The sequence below is a fragment of the Anas platyrhynchos genome, chromosome W (assembly GCF_047663525.1).
Source record: "Anas platyrhynchos isolate ZD024472 breed Pekin duck chromosome W, IASCAAS_PekinDuck_T2T, whole genome shotgun sequence".
Lineage (NCBI taxonomy): Eukaryota > Metazoa > Chordata > Aves > Anseriformes > Anatidae > Anas > Anas platyrhynchos.
Window position 1 is genome coordinate 338,109 of NC_092620.1, and position 27,525 is coordinate 365,633.

The 27,525-nt window shown below is 40.3% G+C and overlaps 2 protein-coding genes across 5 annotated transcripts in view; one reads left to right on the forward strand and one right to left on the reverse strand.

Annotated features, from left to right (window-relative positions):
• Positions 1 to 1,334: 1,334 nt before the first annotated feature.
• Positions 1,335 to 1,984, forward strand: SAYSD1 (SAYSVFN motif domain containing 1). The gene is made up of 2 exons (XM_027454023.3): positions 1,335 to 1,491; positions 1,572 to 1,984. Exons 1-2 carry the CDS (start codon positions 1,366 to 1,368, stop codon positions 1,866 to 1,868), a joined length of 423 nt encoding a protein of 140 aa, XP_027309824.1. The 5' UTR covers positions 1,335 to 1,365; the 3' UTR covers positions 1,869 to 1,984.
• A 1,863-nt stretch (positions 1,985 to 3,847) lies between these two features.
• LOC101792725 (glucagon-like peptide 1 receptor) overlaps positions 3,848 to 27,525 on the reverse strand; it is an 89,425-nt gene continuing 65,747 nt past the window's right edge. For all 4 annotated transcript variants that reach the window (XM_013103405.5, XM_027454021.3, XM_027454022.3 and 1 more), the window contains exons 8-13: positions 19,856 to 19,916; positions 15,938 to 16,007; positions 15,150 to 15,238; positions 12,753 to 12,891; positions 11,808 to 11,849; positions 3,848 to 7,151 (exon numbers count right to left, since the gene is read on the reverse strand). In XM_013103405.5, coding sequence (XP_012958859.1) covers positions 6,984 to 7,151; positions 11,808 to 11,849; positions 12,753 to 12,891; positions 15,150 to 15,238; positions 15,938 to 16,007; positions 19,856 to 19,916 — 569 coding nt within the window. In that variant the 3' untranslated portion in view covers positions 3,848 to 6,983. The remainder of the gene's footprint in view (positions 7,152 to 11,807; positions 11,850 to 12,752; positions 12,892 to 15,149; positions 15,239 to 15,937; positions 16,008 to 19,855; positions 19,917 to 27,525) is intronic.

The following is a 27,525-nucleotide window of genomic DNA, read 5'->3' on the forward strand; positions in this document are numbered from 1 at the left end:
AGCAAAAACATGCTAAAACAGTAAATTTTGAGTAAAATTAAACTCAGCTTTAACTATTAGTTTAACTAATGACACATGCAGAGCATAAAGTATGGAATTATCCATCACTTGGAGGCATTGTTTTCATGAGCAGTAGTGTAAGAGGAAGAAAAAAAAATCAAAATCGAATAATGTCATGTGCAGGATATCCTAACACATTTTGGATTGTGATTTCAAAATCAAATTTCCACAAATAAAGAGAAAAATGTCATTCACTGTGGCACGTTTTTCAAAGTCTGAAGGTTGAAAGAGAAGTTATTTTGTAACCAAGCATAAAATAGGCATTTGAAAAATGATTTAGTTGGAAAAAATAATAATAATAAAATTTTCCACATTAAGATAACTTAAGAACACCCAAATTGTTTTTATTAGACTTCTCATGTTTACTTCTAGGCTGACACATGCATGAGATATTCAGCCCTAAAGGTCACTTCTGAGAAAGCTATAAGTGACTGGAAACAGCACTGCAGGATGAAATGATGTCTCATTGGTAACTATTACTGCTGGAAAGTGATAAATGCTTTACTCTGGAGGCTAAGAGCAAGCTCCTGTAAATAAATTTCTATTTCTCAGCTGTAATGATAGCTAAAAGACAAGGTGACAGGGCTTCTTCTCCTGAGTTTAGTTTTTTTGGTTGAACAGAGAGAAGGATGGGCCTGTCTGGATGTGCCACCGTGCAGGGCCTACTTCTGTGGGGCCCTGCTGGCTTGGCCATCATGTCTTTTTCTCCATGGCCAGGAGCAGGGTGGTGCTGGGTCATCCCTGGTGCCTCTCAGCCTTCCTGAGAAGAGCAGCCACCTAGGAGAAGCCAAATGACCAGGGCTTTGTGCAGGGCCCAACACGTGTGCCCGCCATGTTGCTGCCCCTTCTGGTGCTGCCCGCGTTTTCACAAAATGGCCGCCCAGGCATCAATACGAATGCTGGAGTCACCACAGCAGCTGACCCCTCATTCTCCCTGTGCGTCCTTTGGTCACCCCGTGCTTCCTTCCCTCTGTTTCCTCTTCTTTTTGGTGTTGACGTTAGTCTTTAAGGTTTAAAAATAAAAAAAGGAAAGGAAAAGGGGAGGCTTTCAGTCACTTCCAACTTTTCTTCAGAGCTACGTGGTGGGCTCCGCTACCCATTCAGCACGGAAAGACGCGACTACCCATCTGTCCGTCTCCCCGTGTTTTCAGCGGCCTAAAACCTCCGAATTCGGTTTTGACAGCGCTGGGAGCCCCCGCAATTTTCCTCCTTGCTCCTGCCGGCCCGCAGGGCGGCGCGCACGGCCTCCGCTGAGGCGTCACAGGCGCGGCCGCTGCCCCGCCCTTGTGCAGCCGCGGGGCGGCCATGGCGGCTGCCGTGGAGCAGCGCCTCGCCCGCTTTCGGGCCGCCCGCCTCCCGCCGCGCTCCGAGGAGCCGCCGGGAAAGGCCGCGGCTCCGGAGGCCTCGGAGGGCCCGGACCGCGGCGGCCAGGTGAGCGCAGCGCTGTGCGGGTAGGGGGCGTGCGGCGGAGGGTTGGTGCCTGACCCCGCTCCTCGCTGCTGCCTCCACAGCCCCGTCCCGTCCCGTCGGCGACGGAGCCGGCGCGGCCGCTGCTGGTGCTGGCGCTGAAGGTGCTGCTGTGGGCCGTGCTGCTGGCGCTGTTCGCCGAGCTGGAGCTGGGGCTGCCCTTCTTCGTCGTCTCCCTCCTCTACTGGATGTACGTCGGCACCCGCGGCCCCGGCGAGCGGCGGCCGGGCGAGCTGAGCGCCTATTCCGTGTTCAACCCCGGCTGCACCCCCATCGCCGGGACGCTGACGGCCGAGCAGCTGGAGCGGGAGCTGCACTACCGGCCCGCCGCCGGGAGGTAGCGCCTGGCCGGCGGGAACGGCCCCCTCGCCTCAGCACTGACGGGCTGCGTGACGAGGAGGGAAGGGAGCCGGCCCCGAGCGCGGCTCGGACTCGAATAAAGCCGTAGCAAAGCATAGCTCTGGTCTCCTTTCCTGGGGGGTGGCCCCGGGCCCGGCTGGCAGGCAGCGAAGCGGCAGGCAGCTGGTCTGAGCGGTGCTGGAAGGGCTGTGAGGGGCACGGCCTCGCACAGCTGGCCGACAGCTTGGCAGCCGGTCAGTTTCTGTACCTGGAAGCCTTAACAGTGGTGGCAGGAAGGCTGCTGCTCGACAACAGCTTTAATAAAGTGATTAACTGCTCTTCTTTCCCAGCTCTGTCTGGAACCCACTTGTTGAAGACGTGAGGCAGTATAAGTACAACTGAGGCTGGTGCTTCTGTTCACACTCGTGAGTTTCATCTAACACATCTGATTTTGATGCAAGTTCCGTGTTCACTTCAAGTGACAGCTTTTATCATCTGCAGTGTAGGGCAAAAGGTTTGATTATTATTCCTGACAGATAATGTATTTTTTTTATTCATCATTGTCGTGGTTTAACCCGGCCGGCAGCTAAACACCACGCAGCCGTTCGCTCACCCTCCCCCCTCCCTCTCTGGGACGGGGGAGAGAAATGGAAAGTGAAGCCCGTGAGTTGAGATAAAGACAGTTTAATAAGACAGGAAAATAATAATAACAAAATAATAATAACAATAATAATAATACAATGGTGATAATAGTACTACTAATAATAGTATGTACAAACAAGTGATGCACAATGCAATTGCTCACCACCCGCTGACCGATGCCCAGCCTCACCCTGAGCAGTCCGGCCCCCTCCCCCCGGCTAGCCACCCCTATATATTGTTTAGCATGACGTCAGATGGTATGGAATACCCCTTTGGCTAGTTTGGGTCACCTGTCCTGGGTCTGTCCCCTCCCAGCTCTTCCTGCACCCCCAGCCTGCCTGTTGGCAGGACAGAGCAAAAGGCTGAGATGTCCTTGGCTTGGTATAAGCACTGCTCTGCAACAATTAAAATATCGGGGTGTTATCAGCACTTTTCTCATCCTAAGCCAAAACACAGCATTCCACCAGCTACTGAAACCAAGACAATCATTTTTTAAATTTAGGGTCACACTTGCAGCAGATGTGGAAATGCAGGAAGCCCTCAGATAGAAAGGGATTTCCCCTGTCACTGGATTTTTTTTTTTTTTTTTTTTTTTTTTTTTTTACACCATAGCACAGCTGGTAATGCCTCTTCCAATCACTCCATATGCTTTCTGTGTGATCCATTGGTATTTCTAAAATACAGGAACAAAACATTGAAACAAATCATTTATATTGCTATAGTGAAGAGCAGCTAATAGAGTTTATGCCTCTGAGTACTGAGTCAAGAACAAAAGTCACAGCTTGCTCTTTCAAATCCTGTTTCACTATGCCTTTTGTATTTTAACAGTGATTTACAGTGTTAAGGATTGAGTTACTACAGGTTCTGTCATGTGTTAAGGAAACAAAAGGAAGCATTTGTCAAGTTCAGTTGAACCGGAGAGTAATAGATTAAAGTACAAATAATATGTTTAACAATGCCAAGCATCTTTCAATACCTCTCCGCAGTACTTCTAGTACTGGTCTGTTGTATAAATTCCAAATGCCGATTCTTAAAGCCAAGCACAGAATTTTCTCACTTCCACATGTTCTGCCATATTCTAGCTGAGATGCAAAAACCCACAGAGTTCTCACTCTTTCTGATGATGCCTTCTGACTCTGTACAGATAATGTGCTCCATTTTGTTCTTAATTAATACAGCTTTTGCAGGTAAAGAGCAGTTGTACTGGACATGGTGGTACAAATAAAACCTTTGCTTCCATGAAGTGTAAGCCTTTACATTCTTAGAAAATGTTACAGTAATTAAGAAGTAAGAAATAGTCACATGACATAAAAAAAAATAAATACACCAATAAGTGATGGAATTTTGTGAGTTGAATCTTTATTCACAAGGATAAAAATAAACATGTTTATGGGGAGTTGGTAATCTGATGTTTCACAGATCCTGTGGGTGTTCTTTTAAACAAGGAAAGACATGCAAATAAATATTAAAAATAAGGTAACATCCATGAAATTATGAAACTTTATAGCAGCAATAATGGAAATAAAGTTTTCATTTGCTATAAACTAATTACATAATGTCCAGGTGAATTTATAGACTGTTCTATTTAATACTTTATTAAACATGTTACCACAGTAAATGAGCATGAAGCTGAAAGGCACAAGAAATAAAAATACACACAATTCATCTGTTCCAGTGCTTTGTGCTGCTTTGCTTATTTCATGCTACCCAAATAAATGCATGTTATAAATTCTGAAATGGAGATGTCATGAATAACAACATAGGCTTGTAAAAGATTTTACTGAAGTAGATAAAGTATGATGTAGAAATCATTGTTTAGGCCTTGCTGAAAGTATTTCTCAAAATATATTACTGTTACTCTGCTTTGGTGGCAATTCCTTTCACTGACTTGTTTCACTGGTGTGTCAAGGGGATATTAAAGGGCTTGAAGAAACAAGCTTAATTGGAGAGGAAAACAAAACAAAACAAAAACAACAACAACAACAACAACAAAAAAACTCTGGTCGTCTAACATACCCTTTTTTTCTTTTTTTTCCCTCCTGGTTTCTAACAAGTCATAATGTAAGAAGGTAAGTTTGACAGCTGGTGCCGGAGTTACTCCAATAGGCCCAAAGCCCTCAGTTTTTAAGTGACACTGGGAGGGGTAAAAGGAGCCTAGAAGCTCAAAAGCATGTCAAATTTTGTGACAGCAACTAAGTACAGATTTGATGCCACACCTGCTGTCTATTCCTATGTCTATTTGCTTTCATTTGGATGTATACTTTTTTTTTTTTTTCCAGCAAAATAGTGTGTTACAACGCATCTATAACTTCCTATTGCTATAGCAAAATTAATTTTGCTAACAGCTGTGCAAGTAGCAGGAACATTTTTTCTGGGTTTGCACACAACCAAGCAGGGCCCTGGAAAACCAGCACCCTATCTTGACTATTCATGGCTGAAATCATTCCCTTCAGTGTGCATTATCACACAGATATTTATTTAATCTGTTACCACCTTTTCACCTACCAATGACTCTAATTTTACCACTTTTCCTATCCAAAGCACTTAATGGTAGATGTTAAGTAGAAACATCAGGTATGCTCAACATACAAGAAGCTAATTAATTAAATTTCAGGACAGCAATTAGGTTACATATGTACTAGTCAGGCATTGTATTAATGGTGTCAATGTAGAAACTAGGTATTAAATTTACAGACGAACCTGAGGTGCTTCATTTCAAGGTCAGCTCTGCAGCTGAAGTTATGAAGGGAAAGCCTGGGAATGGCCTGCATAGAAGCCAGCATGCTAAGCAGCCAGAAACCAGCCTGAGAACTGTGGTGGATTTCTACAAATGTGTCTGGCTTTTTCCCTGGAGCTCAATTATAAGCATTATAGCACAAGCAGGTAACCTATCCTCTGTAATTTGATTCTAACCTGCTGATTACAAAACTAATCCACCCTGTTGGCAATTTGAATTCTAATACAATGATTAAATAATTCCATGCAAAGCAATCTAGCTTCAGGCAGGGAAGATGCTGAATTACATCCCAGAATATCCAGTCCATTTTCTTGGCATTGGGGGATGTGAACCCCAGTGCAAAGAGGGACTTGAAAATACGTTCTTTTTCTCTCTGCTGAGCAGTGTAACTGCTAGGCTACAGCAGTTACTCATTACAGTAAGGCTATGGGCAGGGATATTCTCCGACCTCGTATCTCGCACCTTGTCTCTGTTGTAAAGGGAGCCTGAATATCTAAGCTGAGTAAAGATACGTAATGTCTGTTATTAAGTGATACAATGGACCGAGGTCTGCTTGTAAAGGTACCTAATTTTTTTCTCCAGCAACTCATGTAAACAGCAGCAAGGGTAACCGCTAATTAGCAGCGTAGATGCATATTCTGCGAGAGCCCTCGCAGATTCTAGCAAGCGACACAAGCCCATTGAGCTCGGGCTGCTGCACCATGGGGGCTTCCCAAACCCCACTGAGGGCAAGCTGGGGAGGTGGTGGGCAGCCAGAGCTGTCCGCCGAGCTGAAAGCACAGCCCTTGCCATGCCCAGTGAAACACACCCACTTGCCTGCCACCCCGGGTAGGGCACCTGACAGGTAGCTCGTGGGCCTGCAGAAATCAGACAAAGCTAGAGAAGAAAACAGAGAAGAGTGAGCCCATGCGAAGTGCCAAATCTGTCCCAAGCAGGTGATGTCTGGTAAGACCAATTGTGACTGCAGGTTGACTTCTGCACCCAACTGGAGAGGCAGAGTGCCATGTAAAAGCTGAAGGACCGTGCATACAGGGGATATTTATATCAGTGTCAACAGAGACCTATTAATAAAAAAGAGCCCCCCTACTAGATACTGGTTTTGGTTTTCAAGTGAAGCTTAAAATGAGCACTCAGGAATGTACACCACACTACCTGCTGCAGTTACAGATCTTCAGGATGCTGTTCTTCACCTACCTAGTAAAACAGGTAAGCATATTTTGAACTTTAGATTTGGAAAGCGTATTACAAAACTGATTCTCCCCTAAAACACATGTTGTGTCCCACTGAGTTCTTTCTAAAACTGGTAATAGCACCTCACCCTATCCCCATAAAAGTCTAAATTTTTTTTTTTTTTGGCAATAATCATATTCTGTATCCTTGTAATTTAATCAGTTGATCACTCAGCTCGCCCACTCAACAGTAATAAGCCATTGACCCCGTGGTTTCAGACTGGATCAATGCTATGCTTAAGTTTTGGACACCTGGAGGCCTTGCGTGCAAATAGGAAGAAACTCTTTTAACTTACTTTAGACATGATCAATTTTTCCTCTGATGTGTTGATTATATTAGCAGATTGCTTTCCCTAGAAACCTTTGTCCAACAGCCTGCAGGCAATGAGCAGCATATACTTAAGTTTCTTGCTGGAGATGACACACTTAAGCCACTTGCTTGGGTATTTAAGGGTTTTCAGGTATATTATACAGTTCATTGTTCTCAGTCTGATTCACCTTCAGAAATCTTAGCTGAATGTGGCCTGGCAAGTGGCAGCATAGACACTACTGCCTACTGTGCCTCCGCTACTGATGCTGTTGGCTGGACACTTCAGAGGTTTCATACTGCTGTCTCTCTGGACATACAAATGTTCCAATCTCCAGCGCTCCCAGCTTTTCCGAAACTCCATCTGAACCTAATAGGTCCAAAGAAGGAAATAAAAAGAATGAATGTAGAAATAATCAGACCTTTGTATGATTCCATTAGAAAAGGGCAAGTTAAAAATAAGCATACCACAGTTTGGAAAAGCTGACAATGCTTTAAATCTTCAATATTACTGTTTTAAATTAGATAATTATCTCATTAGTCCATCATAAGGTATTCCATATTTAAGATAATGATGGTATTCACTTGCATAAAGCTACATTGTCCCAGGAAATGTTATCTTCAGTATTTTATTCTAAATAGTATTCAGCTGCAATAGTGAATGTACTCTATGCCCTACCACTACTAACAATTAAGTTGATTTTGCATATCAGTCATGAAATGACTGACAAGATCGGCTTCCAGCTTAGTATTGCCACCACAGGTATTCCTAGAGTTCTGCTTTAATTTCTGTTTTCATTTGAACAGTATTGTGTGGGATTATTTTTATTCTTTGAATATTTAGGGTTTTTGTTTGTTTGCTTTACAAAGATTATTCAGAATTGAAACATCAACAAAATAGCTCATTAAAGTCTGTATATTCTTTCCCCTTTAAAATAACAATTAGAGTATTTTTGCAGGTACTGTTTTTTTAAAGTTACATACCTAGCTGGTACAGGTTCTGGGTTAAACTGTGTAACTGCTGTACTCACATGGAAGTTTACCAAAGGTTTTGCAACTGTCATGGTTTCAGCTTTTTGTACTTCACAAACAAGAACAGAATTTAGATCTTCCTGTTCCATGGGCAAAGCTCTTGCCACTTGACTGAAGTAAGAACTTCCATTAGCTTTTAACACAGAAGGCAGAGGACATAAAATTGAACATTTTTTACTCTACTTAGAAAAAGGCAGGAGTGTAACTACAGTAATCGATTCATTAGGGTGTGTACTTCAGCCTGGAAGTAAGTTCAATATGGGCAGGTTACTTAAGCGAGCCTTCTCTGGAGAGTTCCTTTTTGTTATCTTCCTTTTAGGATCTGGTGCTGACCACTAAGAGACTAACTAAATGATGGCAGTTCCAACACAGGCCTGTCATCCTATGCAGGCTGCTGAAACCTTCATACTCCGAGGGAAACCTCCTAGGGAACCAGTTACTGTAAAGCTTTCTTCTCTGCTTATTTTCAAGTACTGGAACTGGAAAGCAGCCCTAGAAAAAGAAGCAAGGTCTTACACAGGCAATTGTCTTCCTTTGATGGTTACCTCCAGCAGTGCTTGTCAATTTTGACCCACAGCCCTTTTAACAAGCACTATCCTGGCACAGGCGTGTGTAAACCAACTGCATTTCTGTGTTACTGAGGGTGGAATCTGTCCCTCTGGTATCACAACCAAATGGGACAAAAGGAAAGGTGCTGAGATAAAAGCTTGTATTGTACCATGGTTACTGTGGGTGGTGGTTTTGTCAAAAGCTACACAAAGACACGAGGAAAAATATAGTGTGTGAGAGATACCTTGCCGTATAAGAATAAGGAAGAACAGCTTGATAAAGACAGAACAGAAAACAGTGAAATACAAGGACTATATTGTCTGTAGGATAATAATTGATCATACTACTGCTGCCGTTGTTGGCATGGAGAACATCTGATTTAATAGGTAGCATTGGGAATAAGCAGCTTTGGACATTGACAGGTAGATCCTGAAAGAGCACATGAATGTACTTACTGACAGATTAAGTCAATGAGCAATACAAGTGGGTATTTAGAGTCAGACAAAGGAAGGAAATGAGTCTTCAGTCCGGCTGGACGTGACAGGTTGTATCCTAGAGCTATGATACAAATAGCCTGCAAGATTGAGATAAAGCGAATGGAAAGACCTGAATAAAAGACCATATCAGAGATGATGTCTTAGGAATGGATGTGGATGACAACATTAATTTTCTCTCCAGAGGTTAGGAAAAGGGTAAAGAGCAGCTCTGGTGTCAGCGTTGAACTGAATTTTTGCCTCAATGGCTGTGAAGATGTGACCAGCAGCATAGGTTAAGATTTATTTTGTAGATCTTAAGCACAGAAGCTGATGTACAAATCTTTCAGCAAAATAATCATAGCCTAGTAGCTTCTGTGCATGGATGAGATTCCCCATAAATTAGCTATATAGGGAAAATGGAACTAAGAGCAAAGTTCCCACAAGAAAGAGGAAGAAGAATTTTTTTAAGAGAAAGGGAAGAGGTATCAGAACCTGGAAAAGGCGGTCATGGAGATTAAAGATGGAAAGGTATCTCACAGAGAGCAGCTGATTGCGACTAATGCAGCTGCTGGGCAAGGATGTTGAATGTGGCAATGAGCCTGGAATGTGATTGCAGAGAAGTTAAACTTTGGCAAACAACATGTCAATAAATCACAGTGAAAGGGAAGTTGATCTGAAATGACAGGGAATGGAGCTGGTGGAGAAGTTCAATAGATAGTCTCTATAGAGAATACTCAATGAAAAGAAAGAGTTGGCAGTAAATAAAAAAAGTCAGGAGTCCTAGAGTTAGGACAGGTTATTTTAATGTGGAAGAGACTCGAGTGTACTTCCACTGCAACAGGAAGGAGGCAAAAAAGAGAAGCAAGACTATAGAGAATGCAACCCAAATCAGCTTAAACTAACTCTGGTGGAAAAACACAGCATCTCTCTGGGTAGAATATTTCTTATAGAAAGCAACACTAATTGCAGAAAAACTGATCATATTAAACCCAGCTCATTTTCAAAATAACACTGGTGATAACAGGCAATCTGATGAGATCCTGCAGTTTGTTTCAGAGCAATACTACCATTCTTTCAGCTGAAATGTGACTGAAATATGAACATATTTTAATGTTTTTCTTTAAGTAGGTACTATGAAAGGAAACTAATAAAACTTCTAGCTTTATTTCTACCCCTGATCTGGTACCAGCAATTGCAAAAACCTTAGGAAGTATAGTTAAGGAAAAAGCTCTCATTGAGTCACAAACAAAAATAAAAATACAGTCCATACTGCAAATGGGGATTGGCTTCAGGCACAAACAGTCTGTCAGAAGAATAATAGTTTGAAAACCAAGAATTTTGCATATAGTTTAAGAAAGTAATAGAAAAGACTTAACATAATCAAGCTCTTTGCATGGATTTATTTTATGGGGGTTGATGATTGAGCTTGACAAAATTCTTTTCCTTTCTTTTAACAAGAGCTGGAACAAGCAAAAGAATTCAACCTAGAATGTTGTTCAGCTTTCTGTGAAGCTGAACACATTATGATTACATTTTAGTTACTTTACAAATGCAAGACAAGTAGAACATGAGATTTGGAGGATCCCTTAGAAACATAGGAAGGCTACTTCACAGAAAGATCCATCAAAAGAAGCAAGCGTACCTGGTATCAGGTAATTTGTTTGTATTCAATTGGGCTATGATGTAACTTTGCCCTTGTAGGAATGAAATTTCATGGAGGAAATTATTCAGTATTACTCACTAGAGACCTGGCTGCAGCTGCACAGGGGATGTATCAGCAAAGGCTAAAGTGAATCAAAATAAATGCATGATGCAGCAACAGACGGTGCTTCATTTCAAGATTTACACCTGTAAAGCTGTGCAAGGAATTTTAAACAAATATTCTCCAACTCATACTTGATCAAATCCTGCTGCTACCCACTTCTGATTTTTGTAAGCGGTACAATTAACACATTGACTTAAACCAAATTAACCCACAGCTACAAAAGTGAACAGTCTCCTGCAGGCCTTCATTCAAGATGCCTGCTGCTTTTTTGTTGGCTCCAGCCAGGCCATGATGACACAATTAGAATATTTTTCTATTGATTCCAGTTTTTTGATGAAGCCTGTCTCCCTATGGATGATCTTAGATTACAGTGTCATATTTAAAAGTAGATTTAGCATGAATGCAAAACACACTGATGTATGTTAGAATTAATAATGCGCTGCCAAATTACTGGTGTTTGCATCCCTTGCAAACCTGGCTGCTGAGTGAATGAAAAATAATAATCACTTACAAGGTAACACGAGAGGTTCCTGCAATACAGAAACTGAACAATATTCTACCCTAACAGGGCTGGGATTCAGCAGATGCCCTAGAAGATAGTACTCATATTCAAATTAACTCAAAGCCCTGATTTTATTTCTTCTGAGCCTTTGGGAGGGCTCACTACTCCTTGAAGTTCAGTGCTGCATTTCAATGAGGGCTTCATGATATCTTCAGTAGCTGGGCCACACAGAAACCAAACTAAACCAAACTATACATTCACCATGAGGACTACAACCTAACCAGCTAGATGATGAGTTCTCAAAATAAAAAGGGCTCTACTCCCACATTCATCAAAACAAGCAAATCAGAAGCACTTTGAGATGGATTAAGGAGAGCAGCTCTAATTCTCAATAAAAGGAAAGTTCTAGCAGTGAAAACTATACAACTGTGAGCAAGAAACTTGCAAGATTTCTTGTCTACAAATAGTGTCCCTAAATTATACTGCCTGAATTCCTTCCAACATTTGTCTGAAGAGTTATTCTGTGTAATTGTACAGAGGAGGATCTGCAGAAAAAGTAAAATAATAATAATAATAAAAAAGCCCTGAACACAACTTTTAGCAGTTTAAGACCATTTAGCAGTTCAAGACCATTTTCAATTTCCTTTTTCTACAGTGGATGCTGATAAGGCAAATTGGAACAACTCCTAGTGTCTCTCTTACCTCATTATTGATGAAACAGTAAAGAATTGCAACCATCAGCCCCTGAAATCAACAAAAAAACAGAAGAGGAGTCAGTAGAGCAGAGCAGTTGTCCCACTTTGCTAAGCAAGCCTGCAGAGGGGTGTGCTTCATACCAGCATGTTCCATGGTTAGAGAAAAACAAGACTGAAAGTTGGAGACAATCTGTGGTCTCTGTCAGCCCTGATGGCAGAGAAGTTTGACCAAAGTCTTAAAGCACACAGTCTTAGGAAAAGTAAGTTGCTGTTTTCTTCAGGCTCTGTCATTTTTTCCAAACCATTCTTTCCCCTTCTTTTTCCTTACTTGGTTTCTAGCCATATACACTTCATATATGAACAATTCACAGTGAGCTCAAGTACAGCTCTGTGCTTGATAAACAGGGATTGAGTGGGTGAGCAGGGAAACTAGAAGAATAATGATTCCTTTAGACACGGAGATTCTTTTAAAATGGCTTTACCTAAGGCAACAGCTAAATAAAAATCACTGTAAATCTACATTCACCTCGCATGCAGTTGCAGCTATAGACAACTACCTCTTCACAGCACAGATTTTCAAAGGAGTATCAAAAACACGAGAGGAGGCACAAAATTTGCTTTCAGCAATGCCATTATACAATTACAGGAAATCACAGATAATTTTGTTATTGCCTTGAGGTGTCCCATAGGAAGCAGAGATTAATACAAGGATAGCAATACCAGTTTATTGTGAGAAATGTAAGACTTATTGAAAATAAGTGACACTAACATCTAAACTAGCTATTAAAAATTACTTCTCATGCTTTCACTTCCACTGTCATAAACCTGTAATATCCAGTGCTAAATTGAGAAATACGAAGAACAGGGAGCGTGCAATGAATGAGAGAGCAAGCAGCTCCCCAAACAGCAGTTACAAAATATCTTATCCACAGGTGCAGAGTGTGAGTGCTACCTGGAAAGAAGCAAAGGAGAGTTCAGTAAAAAGCTTCACGAAGCGCAGCATCCCTCTGGCATGCTCATCAGTAATAAAGGCAAAGATGACCTCGTGGGTCCCCAGAAGTGGGATCAGCGTCAGCGTAGACTTGGCCAGCCTAAGATCACAAAGAAAGAAAAAAACAATGCCACTGAATAGATCATTGTTGATCCCAATGATCACCACTGTTTCTAACACACTGTGAACTTTGGTCACTGCACCACTTTATGTTGCAGTGTCCTCTTCCAGAAGCTGCAGAAAAATAATAATAAAAAAAATCCTCAAAACAGAACCATAGTAGGTTTCAGTATGTTTTAATTGCTATTCCACTGCAGACCACTCTCTGCTCTCAGCAATGCTATCTGTTCAGCTCCTGGCTGTATTTCACCTAGAAAGCCTGCCAAACTCAGGAGCAGGTCGCATGCTTCCTTGTACCCCAAGATGCCTTCCCATGTACCCTCTTCCCCATCTATAAGTGGGAAATATGATCAAAACCTACTTTGTTGATAGAAACAGTGAAAGAAACAGTCTATCAATGTCTGGAATCTTTTAAAAATACCTTGGCAAAGGGAGGAGTATTCCTTCCCACCTCCGTGGTGTGTTAAATCTTCAAAACACGGTAACTAACTGTCACTGCACAATGCTTCGTAAAAGCAGTTAAACTGTCTTAGAGTGACTGATGACTCCCTGATTTAAATGGCAAGTTCAAAGACACAGCTAGCAAACGAAAAAAGACACTAATCTGAAGTAAAATATTTTTCATCAGTGGGAGAGCAATGCTCAGGGTTACAACTACCAAAAAAATATTGACAAGAATGGTCCTTAACTCTCTTTTGATAGGTACACACGCTAAATCACCCAACAGGATAATGAAAAGGGCCTGAACCCCACGTGGGAGGTCATAGGACTATCATGGGCCACAGAACCAGACGACACCGCCAGTGTCTCCTGACAACCTCCCATGAGACACTTTGGTAGATGCAGAGATCACTTGACCAGCAGGGTTGTCAGCAAATCTTGTGTGCCCTAGATTGTTTACCCTGAATCACATAAACGTTCAGGTTGGAAAAGATCTCTGGAAGCCCCTAGACCAGTTCTAGTTCACAGCAGGTTACTCAAGGCTGTGTCCAGCCAAGCTTTCTTGCTAAATTCTCTCTGCTTTATTAGCACATTCTTGAACATGTAATATGAATAACAGAATTAACGTGCACCTCTAAGAAATGGTTCAAGTGTATCAAACCTACCTGCTGCTTACAGAAGTCCTGAGGGCAAGGGCAAGATAATTTTACAGTCACTTTACATTCATTTTACTTTTAAATGGCCCCATGCCAACGGAACTGCTTCTCCCCCACACACACACTCTACCCTGCAAATTTTACTCTGTCAAATGAAAGTCGTATATATTCAGTATGAACAAAAGCAAACCACGCAGCACATTAGAAGGAGTACTTTTCTCTGCTTTTAGCTCCAAACACACAAAAGGACTTCCAAAATTTCACATGAGGTAATGAAGGCAGGTAACATACAAGTCAACTCTACAGTCAGATGAGAAGACACAAAAATACATGGTGTGTCTAGCTTAGCAGGCTGTAACATAGAAATATCCAACTTCAAACTAGCAAAGTCAGCTAACTGTAGTAGAACTGTAGTAGAAAAGCTACCACAGCTTGTAGCTCCACATTCGTTAATTCACCCTGCTGCAGACTTGTTCTTTCTACCGTATTTTTCAGACTGCAATACAGAAATATTCTCCAAGATGTAGACATGAAGGATGCGACTAAGAATCTTATCAAGATAATAAAATAACAGGAGTAACACAGACACAGACAGGGCAAAGCCTGCAAAATAAGAAGCAAACGCTTCAGTGATAACTTTTGACATCTTGAAACATTTCTCTTGAAACATCATGTACATTCTTAGTAAATCCCAGATCAAAAGTTTGTCCTAGTAACAACTGGTATCAACAGAGAACAAGGAGCAGTACTCAAAATGACCCACATCTTGATATTCATTGAAGTTAAAGATTTTATTTCTTTCATTCATATATTTTTTTCAAATTATGTGAGTACCTGCATATGCTTAAAGTATTTAGAAAATAGCTGCTTACTTAATATTCTTTCAGTTTTATGGAAGAATGTAATGTTATGAGCAAAGAGATCAAGCCTTCTGTTTCTCTATAATGAGGGTACAACACCTGCCCTGGCTTCACCAGGAGGCTTCTCTGGAGACTGACTGTCCAGGAGTCATACCAATCTATGCATCTACCCAGGGTCTGTGATCTTTAACTGCTACTGTCAGTCCACTCCTTTTCATATAGCTCTTTGTCTACTTCCATTTTGAGAGGTAAAAAAAGTGTCAGACCAACAAATGACATACCTGCATTTTATGTCAGTTTTGCACATCAGATTAGCCTGTAGTTTGGAGATGATGATGCATATAACTCTGATAAAGATCAGGAAATTTACCTGGAGAGATGAAAGAAGGATTTATGTCATCATCAAAAAATACATATGCATAAGCATTCAAAAAGTTGGTTTGTGTATACAGTTGTAGATCCCTGTGCATCCTGCTATTCTGCAGCTGCAGCATTTGCCCATGATTTCAGTTCTTTGCTAAGCTATCATGCTTTAAAATATACCTCAGTGAATGCACAAGTCACCTTTGAAAATGCAGAAAGTTCACTAAACAAAGTAGAGGAGCATACCTACATCTCCTGGGAATGAGGTACAGTCAAGGTGTGGGGGCTGACCCGTCTGCCTTAGCTGGAGGTCTGACATCGCCACAGTATTGCAGCTGCAGAACACAGCATTTCTCCGCAATGCCACAAAATTTGCTTCTTTTCTGGAGACCAGTATTTGGAATATTACCATCTGGCTCTCTGTGCTACCTGCTGCAGGTTTTCCCATGCAGCACCTAACCAGATTACTGTGGCATGCTGTTTTGTTATCACGCACTGCCACTACAACATGACAGCATGGCCAAAACAAGCGTTATGCCAGTCAGAAATTCCAGTGACAGAAAACAATTCAGTTTCATAAAATTCCATTTCTGAATCAAAATGTCAGTACCCCCAAAGGTTATTAGCCCTTGGACGTGCACAATAGCCGTGTGCACTTCCACTCTTTCTACTACATCATGCAGTACTGCATGTACTCCATACTCACCCCGATGGCGATTAGAATGGGCAGTCTGATGATCAACCAGTAATTCATGTTATAGTTTCTGCTCCAGCAGCTAGGCAGATGGCAAAAAGAGGAAGACAAGAAAAAAAGTTTCAGTAAATTACTAAATTCTCCCATTTCTCATTCTGTCACAGCAATACAGATGGAAAACAATGCTGATTACTAGATACCAGGAAAGCACATCATGCTGACATAGAAACAGATGCAGTGGCTTGATTCTTAGAAATGCTGAATGCTTTGTACAATTGCAGCTATCATAATACAACTGGATACTACTTGTCCGCCTTTCTTGCCCACTAATGGCTAGCTCTCCTCCAGTTTGCTATGAATTATCATTGGTTAATTGTAGAGACTTATTCCATTAAAACCAAGGTCCAAATATGTCACTTTGCTGGAGGGTTAGGATGAACCTATTTGAGCTGGATCTTTCCTGAGTAGTTCCTATCTTACTCTTTTTGTACTATTTTTTATTACTCTGCAGTCTCCAATGTTAGGTCATATTACTTAGCTGCTCATTAGTTCTTTTTCACATTACCTACCATCACTTTTTTCCTATCAATATTTAGATCAATCATCTATTTTATTTGCTATTATTTTCAAAAATGACCTACTAATTTCAACCAGGAGAAAGCAATTAAGGCAATTAAGCTATTAAGGTTCCACCACTGTATACGTACAGGTTTCAGGCTCAAAGGAAGTGTTAAGTTGTAAGAAAGCAAAATCATAGACTGGAGCAATAGTTCCTAACTTTTGTTGGCTGACTGAGCCCTCTGCCAAGAAGGTAACATGCTGCAGGCAATATAATACTTTATTCTCCCCATAAGCCTCATTTTAGCTTTTTAAGTTCTTGTGTCCTTGAGCTATACTGGAGAGCAATCACAAGGAACGTGAAGTTTGAAAGCCACAGATTGAGATCACTGGTTTGAAGTGAACTTGACAATAGGGTTTCATACATCTAGTTCTTTTGGGTCCCCCAACACAACAGCTGTGTACACAACAGCTCTGGTGTTTGGGCAGTCTTCACATACCGCTTCACTTGCTGCCAGAACATATGTATACTCCATTTTCCTTAAGTTTTCTTAATAGGCCTGTGAAACTTCAGCATGGGTGATGTTGGTGGAGAGTAAACCCACCCAACCTTGTTGTGGAATAGTCAACTTGAGAGAAAATAGCAAACTGTAGAAAACATATTGGGGGTCCATGATAAAATAACACACTTACACACACTCTATGAATACTGCAGAGGAGAGTGAAGCAGCTTGGCTGCAGCAATTCCATATTCCCTTGGTTGTACTGGAAGCCCAAGAAGGGCTTTTTGTTTTCAGTTTCATTTTGATGCATACAACCAGCTCCACTCCCTGACTGCATTCAACTGTATTTTAGGTACTGCAGAAAAAAGGTGTATGTACTGCGTGCAGCCAGTGTACCTGAGCTGGAATCTGAATAACAGAAGAACTTCTTAATTGCTATGTGTGACTAGAAACTGGCTTTATGTTGCCTTTAAAAATAATTTTACTTGAACCCCTCAAGACAGGCAGGGTAATAGACATGGCTGGGAGTGGAGTTCTAATTTTCTGACTAGCTGCAGTGAAAGCAATTTTAAAACTTCCTGATAATGACAGAGGTTGAGAAATGGTTCTTTACATTAACCCTGCTACATTTCTGTGTGTATTAATTTGCTTTCCGTGGCACAGAGGAGATTTAGCTACTTTTAAATTTATACAAATATGTGTAATAAAAAGACCACTAGAGTCCAATTAAAGTGTCACAGCTATTAAACAGTACAGAAAATGAAACTGATAGATATGTACATGATTTCTTGTAAATTTGTGTTTTCTGGGATTGTCACACTGGTAAGTACACCAACAGCTGTTGTGTTTGGAATCTATCCTTGCAGTTTGTTCAGCACAACTTAGAAGATGCTCAACAACTAAATAGCATCAGAACTGTGAATGGGGAATTGGTCCAGTGAAACAGATGCTACTGGGAAGTTTCTGCCTTTGTTTACCAACCTGGTAGTCTTTTTCTAAAAATGAAAACACTGATTTTTTTCCTTAAAGAAGCGTAGCTGAATAGCTCTATTAAAATACATAAATAAATAAATAAATCTGTAGGCTGGCTGTCTTCCTCCCATAATTAATTGCAGGCAGAAATAAAGATGTGTAAGTATCAGCTCTTTAGGCACAGTCTAATGATTAAGCAAGCACAGCTTGCTTTTAATTTGATTTGTAATCTAGACAAAGTGTTTTTCAATAGCACACTTTTTATAACAGCAACTGATTTATAAAGGAGTTCACACAAGCACATTTAAAGAAAGAAGGAGCCAGTCTGCAAATAGGTCTTGCAGGATTCAGTCCTTCATCCAAACAGCTACATCTGCAGGACTGCCTCAAACTCCCAGCCCTGACCACATCTACTTTCAGTTATTCCTCATAACCAGGGAAATAGTTGAGTCACAAATGAAATTTACAGCCTGCTGCACATCCGTGGTGACAGTGCTGTGGCAAACAGCATGAAAGATATCCCTAGCTGCTCCAACAAATGTCTGCCCAAGGCGCAGAAATCTTGCCTTTCAGAGAGGCTACTGCATGTGTTTATTTATTGTCGTATTTTACAAATATTTATACAAGATTTAGAAAATTCAATAAGGTGCGAAATTGTCCCTTTTAAGGTCCGCTAAAGGCAGTGAATGACAGTTTTCCATAATAGAAAACATAAATCAGGTTTGAGCATCGCATAATGTAGGAGGCTCAGCATGAGTACTTTGAATACATTTTCTACATCAATGGCAAGATATGTCCATGGACTACTGCCTGTTCAGATGCTACATGCTCTCTACACCTATTTTGATAATTTCAACAAAACTAGCAATACATCACTGTGACCACAATCTTCTTACAGAATAATATCAAGTCAACCTTGAAAAGGAAAGTCAGAAAATCCCAGCATTACTTCAGCCAGAAGAGGCAACTTGACTGAATTATTTCAGTATTACAAAAGACATTGAAAAAAAGATGGTTCTTAATACTCATGAGCACCAGAAAACACTCTGAGGATGACTGACTACGCTGAATTTTCACACTGCAGCATCTCTCCAGCAAGGATTGTGTTTGAAGAAAAAACCCACAATCTCTACAAAAATGCTGGCTGGGCTGTTTGGAAATTAAGTAAGAGGAAGACCTGATAAATGGTTCATTTAGAATAAAAAGAAAATGGCATAAAGTTTAAAAAGGAAGTCATTTTCCTCAGTCTAGTTTTTTTTATTTTTTTAAACAAAAACAAATACTAAACTACAATGCTATTTGGTACATGAAGTGTATCAAAGCCAATTTTTTTTCAGAACAGGCACAATAGTAAAAGTGGACAAAATGTATTTTGTGTTTTGCAGCAATTTTGTTTGTGCTATACTTGACTTCAGAAAGACTGTTTTTATTTTATGAAGACCTAAATAATGGAAGCTTAAACAAGAACAGGCAATCACATCTCTGCTGCAAGGCATAAGCTAACCACTACAAATCACAGGCAGAATCCTGTGGGAAGTTTTTGCCTTCCTCTGAAGCATAACTGTAAAGGCTACTGCCAAAGGCACAATGTCAGGTGAGGTCTTGGTTGGGTATGATGACTTCTACTGCTGATACTGTAACTACAGAAAAACAAAACGTACCTTTCCTTGACCTGCAAAAGAATAGATTCATTCAGACATGCAGAAAATTTTGATCAGAAAGAAACATAAGCTCTTTCTTCAAATGTCATGCAAGACCTTCAGACAAAACAGAAGCAATTTTATGAGGTTTCAGCACATTGCCAAAGCAAACCACACTGAACAGAAAGCAAACGATGACCTGCCAGTGCGCACACGCAGCACAAATGAGAGAGCTAGAAAATCAGAACTAAACCAACCCCTCATCTTCATAAAGGTACTTGACAGTTCCCCAGAGGATAACAAACAGCATTGGCACACCTGGGAAGAGAGGAGACAAGGTTGGCACTGAAATTAGTGGACAGGGGAAATAGAAAAGGACAAAAACCCCCACATAATGATGAGCAACATAATTCTCCGGTAGCAAGGTTTCAGCTCCTGTCCAGTGTAGGTGGCTTTGAATGATGGGAGGAGGAATCTAACCTGCAAGTAATTAATACACGTAGCGTGTTTTGCCTGGGCCTCCACTTAGTGAGCACAAGCAAAAAACAACAGACCGTCGGCCTTATACTTGGAATATAGCAGCTTTTCTGTAGAGATTTTCATGGAGGAACCAAGAGAACTAAATTTCTGGAGTCTCCATCAGCCTCTGTATTCAAGCTAGAGAGGAGGAATACAGAGCTCTCGGAACCAAACCTTTTGCATCCATATTTCTCTTTGCAGGTCTGCTGTATGTTGCAATAAGGCAGCACCAAGCACAGGCTGTCTATTGGGATCAGGGTTGGAGTACACTCAATTCCACATACCCTAATGATAAATGAAAGAATGGGCATACCACACATAGCAAGTGTGCTCAGGCCTCCCTCAGAGAGAAGTCCTGAGTTTAGGCTGTAGTGCTGGCAAGGACTTGAGGGGTTGCCACAAAGCAAATGCATCTGGTCTTGAGAAGGGGCTTGATCCTATGCTTACCTGACAGAGTATGTGTTACAGATGCTCACGGTTTATCTGGGGTGTAAGGGGAAGAGAGAAAAGCCAAATAAGCTGGCAGTGATTATTTGCTTTATGTCAAAGGCTCTCAAATTTATTCCACGTATTAAATTCCTAGGTCCTGAAAAGTAATTTTAAGGTGCATCTACCAACCAATACTCAGTACAGGGAAAGCCAAAAAAATAATGCAAGGAATGACAGCAGGTTGAGACTCATGGAGAAGGATGAAGACTTTCTGCCTAAGGACAGGCTGACATGGTCTACAATTCTTCTGTGTACCTCATTGGACTCTATCAGATGCTGTACATATATTATATGGGAAGAGCAATATTTAATATACTTATTACATTCTTTAGAGCCAATTGGTAACAGATCATAAGAATATCAGTGTGCAACACTGAGCATTGCACAGAGCAGATACACAGTTCCTGACAAAAATAGTTACAGGAAAATCAGTGATCTCTTGCAAACTGAAAATCTTCAAGCAGCATCTGTAGTGGGCATACACTATCAGTAAAAACCTACTCTTTTGTTGTATTGTATTACTTCTCTACTATTAGAACAGCTAAATACTATAGCTGTAAAAGACCTGCTATTCTACTCAATCCATTAAAAAAAAAAAAAAGGAAAAAAAAAAAGAATAAAGAACAGCAATATAAAATCACAGAACAATACCAAAAATTAGAACAATAGCAAAGATAATAAATTGAGTAGAGATTATTGGGCAGGCAGTTGAATCACATTCCACAGACATACCTGATACTGAGCATGCACAATATTTTGGGAGCAAAATTACTGAGAACTCAGTGCTGCTTTGATACTGGTATAAGAGATTAAGAACAGACGCATTGCAAATCATTTCCAAACACAAATGAGCCTTTGATTCATAGAAACTAATTATAGTTTGAATTATTCCTTTCTTGACTTTGCTGAGAATTAAGACACTTTAATATGAAATTTGCAGGACAACGCACAAACACCAAGAGCACAAAGGCTGCGTGTCAGTGAAGGGAACAGATATTCTGAGTGATAATGACAATTATTTGTGGATATATCCATCTTCTTGATAAATCAGAAATCTTTCCAGATTTAATTGCATTACTTGACATTTGCATTAAGTGAGAATCTATTATTATTATGTTTTAAAAGGGTCTACCTCAAGGCTGGTGTTACTGAACCACATCAGCATCCTACCATACAAATATGCAAACTAATAGGTAGTATGGTGATGTGTACAACATCGTCTGCCCCTCCCACCCGTGACACAGACCTGTGGTGCCTTTCTGTTGCAACACTGCCAGTCACATTATAGACATTAGATTCCAGCAACATACTTTTCACGTGAGACACCAAGACATAACAGTGCAATGCATAGTTGTGAGCTTTGAATATCAGTGCAAATACTACATGGATAACACCATCTGACATCTACCAAATTCACAAAGTCCTATCCTAAGAAAATGGTGGCTCTGAAAAATATCTGGGGGACAATCTCAGCAGATGGGATTGCATCCAGTTTTTCAAAGCCCTAATCAAGATCTAAACAGGAGAATGCCACAACAGCCTTCCCTAATCCACCTTGAATCTATAGATATTTAAACAGCAGAAGAGCAAGTTTGCAGCATCTCTGCAGTAATTGTGGCTTGCAAGGATCACTGAGGTTCTCCATAGATTGCTTTATAATCTTGACACCTAATTAACCTCAGTTAACAGGCACAAATGTAAATGTCATTACTACTTTACTCAGGGGAAATTTGGCTAGCTTGAGAAGGCAGAAGAAGCAAATTCTATACAGCTCCTTGAATAAAATATACTGACGAATTATTTATTAACAGAATCAACACTATTCCAGTCCTAGACTCCCAACATGCAGCTCTTTTGGCACATCTGAATTTCAGTCTTACAACTCTTTCTCCTGCAGCTATTCAAAGAAGATCAGGTATCTGACAAGAAAGTGCACTCACTTATAGGGTGTGCTTATTTAAGACACAAGCTGAACTCTTTCTGACTTTGCTTGTCCTCATACAAAAAATCCTAGGACTGGTCTTTTTTACCAGATTAACTGGCTACAAAAAGGTCTCTGAATTCTGGAAATGTTAATGTCTACTTCTGTCTGTACTGAAGCAGTGCTGAAGATGCCAGAGACTGCCAAAATCTGCTCAAAATAAACTCTGCCATATTATTGTTTACAGAATAACTGACCAAAAGTCTTTGAACACCACATTGTGATTATGAAACCTATCAAGTGTATTATGAAATACGCATGCTGACAGTTCAGCTAATAAAGTTCAACTTCAAATGACAGGGATGGGGCTTCTGAATAATAGGCTGCAATAATTATATATATTATAGATGATGAGAAAGTAATGGATCTGCCAAGTCAATATCTTAACACCCTACTGCATAAATAAGCAGCAGGATCTATTTTCACCCTAGCTTACAACATTCTGCACCTGCCCAGGTGTCTGTACAACTATAATTAAAAAACAAAAAAGGAAAGGAAAAATGAAAAATAGGCATTATCCATCTCAAAAAAATCTCAGCAGTTTTATACAGGACAATATCAGGATGGGGTAGGTAAGAGAAGAAAGCTGTGAGAAATTTTGCTCCGGAATCCACCATTTGGTTCACATTTTCACAGTGTTCACTGTCCCTAATAAGCAGAGAGAAGAATCACTAGTGGGGCTGCAAATGGAAGCTACCATGTCCTGGTAACAACATGTAGAAATCAGTCTCTTTAGTGGGTCGGAGATATTTTGGTAATAGAACAGAAAAACTCAGGCAGTCATGAAGTCCATGAAGTAGCAGTTACTATGAAATGTGACACCAGGTATGTTCCATGCCATCTTTCCTTCTTCCCCCATCTCAATATGCAAGCAAGTTTTCATTCTTGCAGACATATGCTATAGCTAGCTTTGCGTTGTATAATATTTTATGCAAAAACAATTTCAGGGGAGAGAAATGTGTGAGGAGCAAGAGAGGCTTCCCTCATCTTCACTCGCTGATTAGAGATTCTCCTTGATGGAAATTTGCCTCTGTAGGACCAGAGCACTGCCCTCCTGCTGAGACCATTAAATAAGGACATCTTCTGCATAGAGCATTTTATGACTGATGAATTTGTTTATAAGCTCAAATTTCAGATGTTTCATATTTCTTCTCCCAAGCAACAAGTGATAGGACAAGAGGAAATGGACCCAAGTTGCACCAGGGCAGATTTAGGTTGGATATTAGGAAAAATTTCTTAATTGAAAAGGTTGTGATACGTTGGAATAGGCTGCCCAGAGAAGAGGTTGAATCACCATCCCCAGAGGCATTCAGAAGTATGTAGATGTGGTGCTTAGGGACATGGTTTCGTGGTAGACTTGGCAGGGCTAGGTCAACAGTTGGACATGATGATCTTGGAGTTCTTTTCCATCCTAAGTGATTCTGTGTTTCTGTTCTATGTAACCTGACATCACTGGCTTCAAGTTCAGCTTCTGAGACAACCAGGCACACAAACCAGAAGGGCACTACTGCTGTCAGAACTCCAGACCCCTTTCTTTCTCTCAGAACCCATCCAGGACAGTCTGACTTTACCAGCTGGTTAATGTGTGAATGCAAGAAATACGTGATCAGTGAAGTGAAATTAGGGATAAATAAACATGACCAGATGTACAAAGAGTCTCAATATGGAAGATGTGAGAAGAAACTATGAAATATTTTTCTTCCTAAAAAAAGAAAAATCATGAAAGAGTTTAATGCAGAAGACCAAGTGCAAAGAGAATTAAGAGAAACTCCTGACTGATTAATTTCCTACCAATCTCAGTCTGGACACAAAACCCATTTTCACATCCTTGTCTGAAACATTTTTCACTCAAAATTTGTAAGAGAAGGCTAGTATAATGCATGCATCCTGTCTTCCTTGCAATCAGAATATAGATTTTGACACCCTAGCCAGGCTACCTGCCTTTAATAGCTTCATTCCTTCAGCATATTCTTCCTCAGAGCAAGTCTGGATTACCAAGAGTTGGAAGGAGGGGAGTTATTTATTTTTTATGGCAGTTTCCCTGCTGCAAGTGCAGCTGGGTGTAAAATTACCATAGAAGTTTGGAGGATGTTTAGCTTTTTATTAACATTTTCTTCTTAGTCTTTAGTGCTGAAAATTGTCTCCTCCTGTCATTCTTCCAGCCTGGAAGTCGTGCATAGTCACTGTGGGAGGTTGACGTTGTTTTCCCATTCTTCCCTCCTCCCTGGCTCTAAATGTGAAGAGGTCCTGTTTTCAGTAGCTGCTGAAAGATGCACACAGAGGCATTATGGCATTGCTGCTTTTCTCCAGAGACCACGCAGCACTGACACAACCGCTTGAAGTCAATGTCTAGCTCAGTGACTCTTCGCTTGGGCTCAGACAAGAAGAACAATGAATTGGTATTCTGGACATCCTGATTAAGAGCAGTCTGAACATCCCAAGAAACAAACAAAACAGAAAAGAGTAATCATCTTGACCTCCTTAGTTTTGTTTTCTTTCTGCCTTTCTTCTACAATTTTGTTCTCTCTAGAAGGGGAGATCCGTGGGTTTCTCTTATGCTAGAGGAAGGAAGCACTGGGTACCAGCACTGCATAGCAACAGATTATTTTTCCCCGCAAGTGATAATGACTATCTGAATCAACATCCTGCTTAGCTACCATTGTGCTGACCTCCAGACCGAAGGAAACAACTCATCTACCTGCTCTGCCATTAGCTTATTAAGACACTTTACAGAATTCTGTTTGTTAATGCTGTTACTGTTTCTGTTTTCTTCCCCCTTCCCTCAGCTGTGAAAATGCCATAAGCCGTTGTTTTTGCAGTAAGATGTGTGGGACTCGGGGTCAAAACAAATGTATTAAAGTCTTTTTTACAAAGGAAAAGAATTCAAGCAAGTCATTTTCCACATTAAATGAATTAGGAAAAACATAACATGGCTACCCTAAAGCCAACTATTGCATGAAATCTTGACAAGGAAGTGGCCATTACAGGAATACAGTTACCTTACAAGCAATCAGAAATGTTTAAAGAATCTTACTAGTATATATGATATCAAAATAAATGACTCGCAATTTATAAAACATTATAGTTTGCTTTGGTCTATCAAGACTGTATAACTTCCCTAGCTTTTGCAAAGTACAGTTACATGAGGTAAACAGATATATTTTCCCCTCATAAAAAACTTCTAATAGCAAAGACAATTACTCATTTGAACTGGTAATAAATGGAGCTCCATCTAATAACATTAAGAACTGACCTGAAATGTTAAAAACATTATCATATAGCAAAAATAGATTTGGGAAATATTTATTAATTTTTGTAACACCTTTTACTGTCTGTTAGCATTTCCTAGGAAAACACAGAATAAGTATGGTATCTTTTACTTATTTCTATTTGAAAAGCAGTTTTACCCTTCCTGTGTTTTGAATTGAAATTAAATGTTCATGTTAGACAGGAAATGGGAGAAGTACATTTTTTTTAGTTACACAGCTACGTGGATTTTATTCCACTGTCAATGACAAAACATAACACTGTCTAACATGACAATTGAAAAGCTTGAAGAGAAATATGTATTGGGACATTTCTGCATGCTTGAAAGCTGGTCCATGTATTACAGTTTTGCTTGGGGTTACCCAGAGAATTAGTTCTAGCTTCTTGTTTGTTCTGAGACCTGCTGTTCCTCAAAAGTAGTACAACAGGGCTAATATCATGGCCAAGAGCATGCACAAACACTCAGACAGACAAAAACCTTGGAGAGAATACACAGTTTATTCATATGTACTTTTGAGAGAAGTACAAGTGCAACCATATTTTATCACACGGGGGATTACAGAAATTACTCAGACAGCAGAACACCATATTGTCTGTGAGTGCTCATGTCTGTAAGTTCAATTAGAAGAAATAACATGAAATGAGTAACACCCACTAAGTTTGTGAACAATACAGATATGAAATCTTAACACACAAATATTCATCAAAAGATGAGTAATGAACAAATTAAAAAAAAAAATCATCCTGAAGACACTTCATTAACAGGTCAGGGTATCAAGTCAGCTCTGACACAATCAAACAGATATTTTTACAGTTGATGAACCACAAAGAGCAGGATGCTCTCAACTCAAACAGGAATCTACTGTCTCTTTGAAGCAAATCATTATGCTGAGGCTGTCATACTGCTCAAAAAATACCTAAGAATTCACAGCAGAAAGGGACCTGGTGAGGGACCTGGGCACCCAAAAACTGGAAACACCAGTGAAGAAGCAAGAAAACAGAAAAAGCATCTTCATCTGTTCCCAGAAGTTGTTAAAGACTGACCTGTTACCTGTTATAACTGATCTGGGAGCACTGAGAGCTTCACAGGACTGCAATAGCAGATGTTTCTGCATTTGAAGACAGAGAATTAGTGGCAAGGCTTGCACATACAGCCATGGCTGGAGTAGCAAGAAACTACACAGAAGAGGATTGAATGTCACTGGCAAAGCTATTCTGGGAAGTCTGGATGAAGACCATATTACCAGTGTCAATTTCTGACACTGCCACTTATTTCCACAAATTCATCCAGAAATTCTGCATACAGTAGCAAAACTTCCACTGTAAAGGAAGAACAAAACCAAAATGGCATCTTCTGTTTCTTCCCTCTGCTTTTGAAAGAGACAAACTGTAATTAGAAATGATTCAGATCAAAACCATCCTATCCTTTGCTTATAAAACAACACAGTACCCTCAGGATTTGGCTGGATAAAATTTTGCACTGATTTTTTTTTCCTTCCATTTCTTTTTTTCTATCTACTCTCATGACTTCAAAGTTTCAGGATACTCCCCCTTCTTTAAAAATAATAATAAGAAAAAAATATCAAGGGTAGAGTGATCAAAACATACCTAGTTCAATAAAGTGATCCAATAAGAAAGCTGGAGAGGGACTCTTTATCAAGAAGTGTAGTG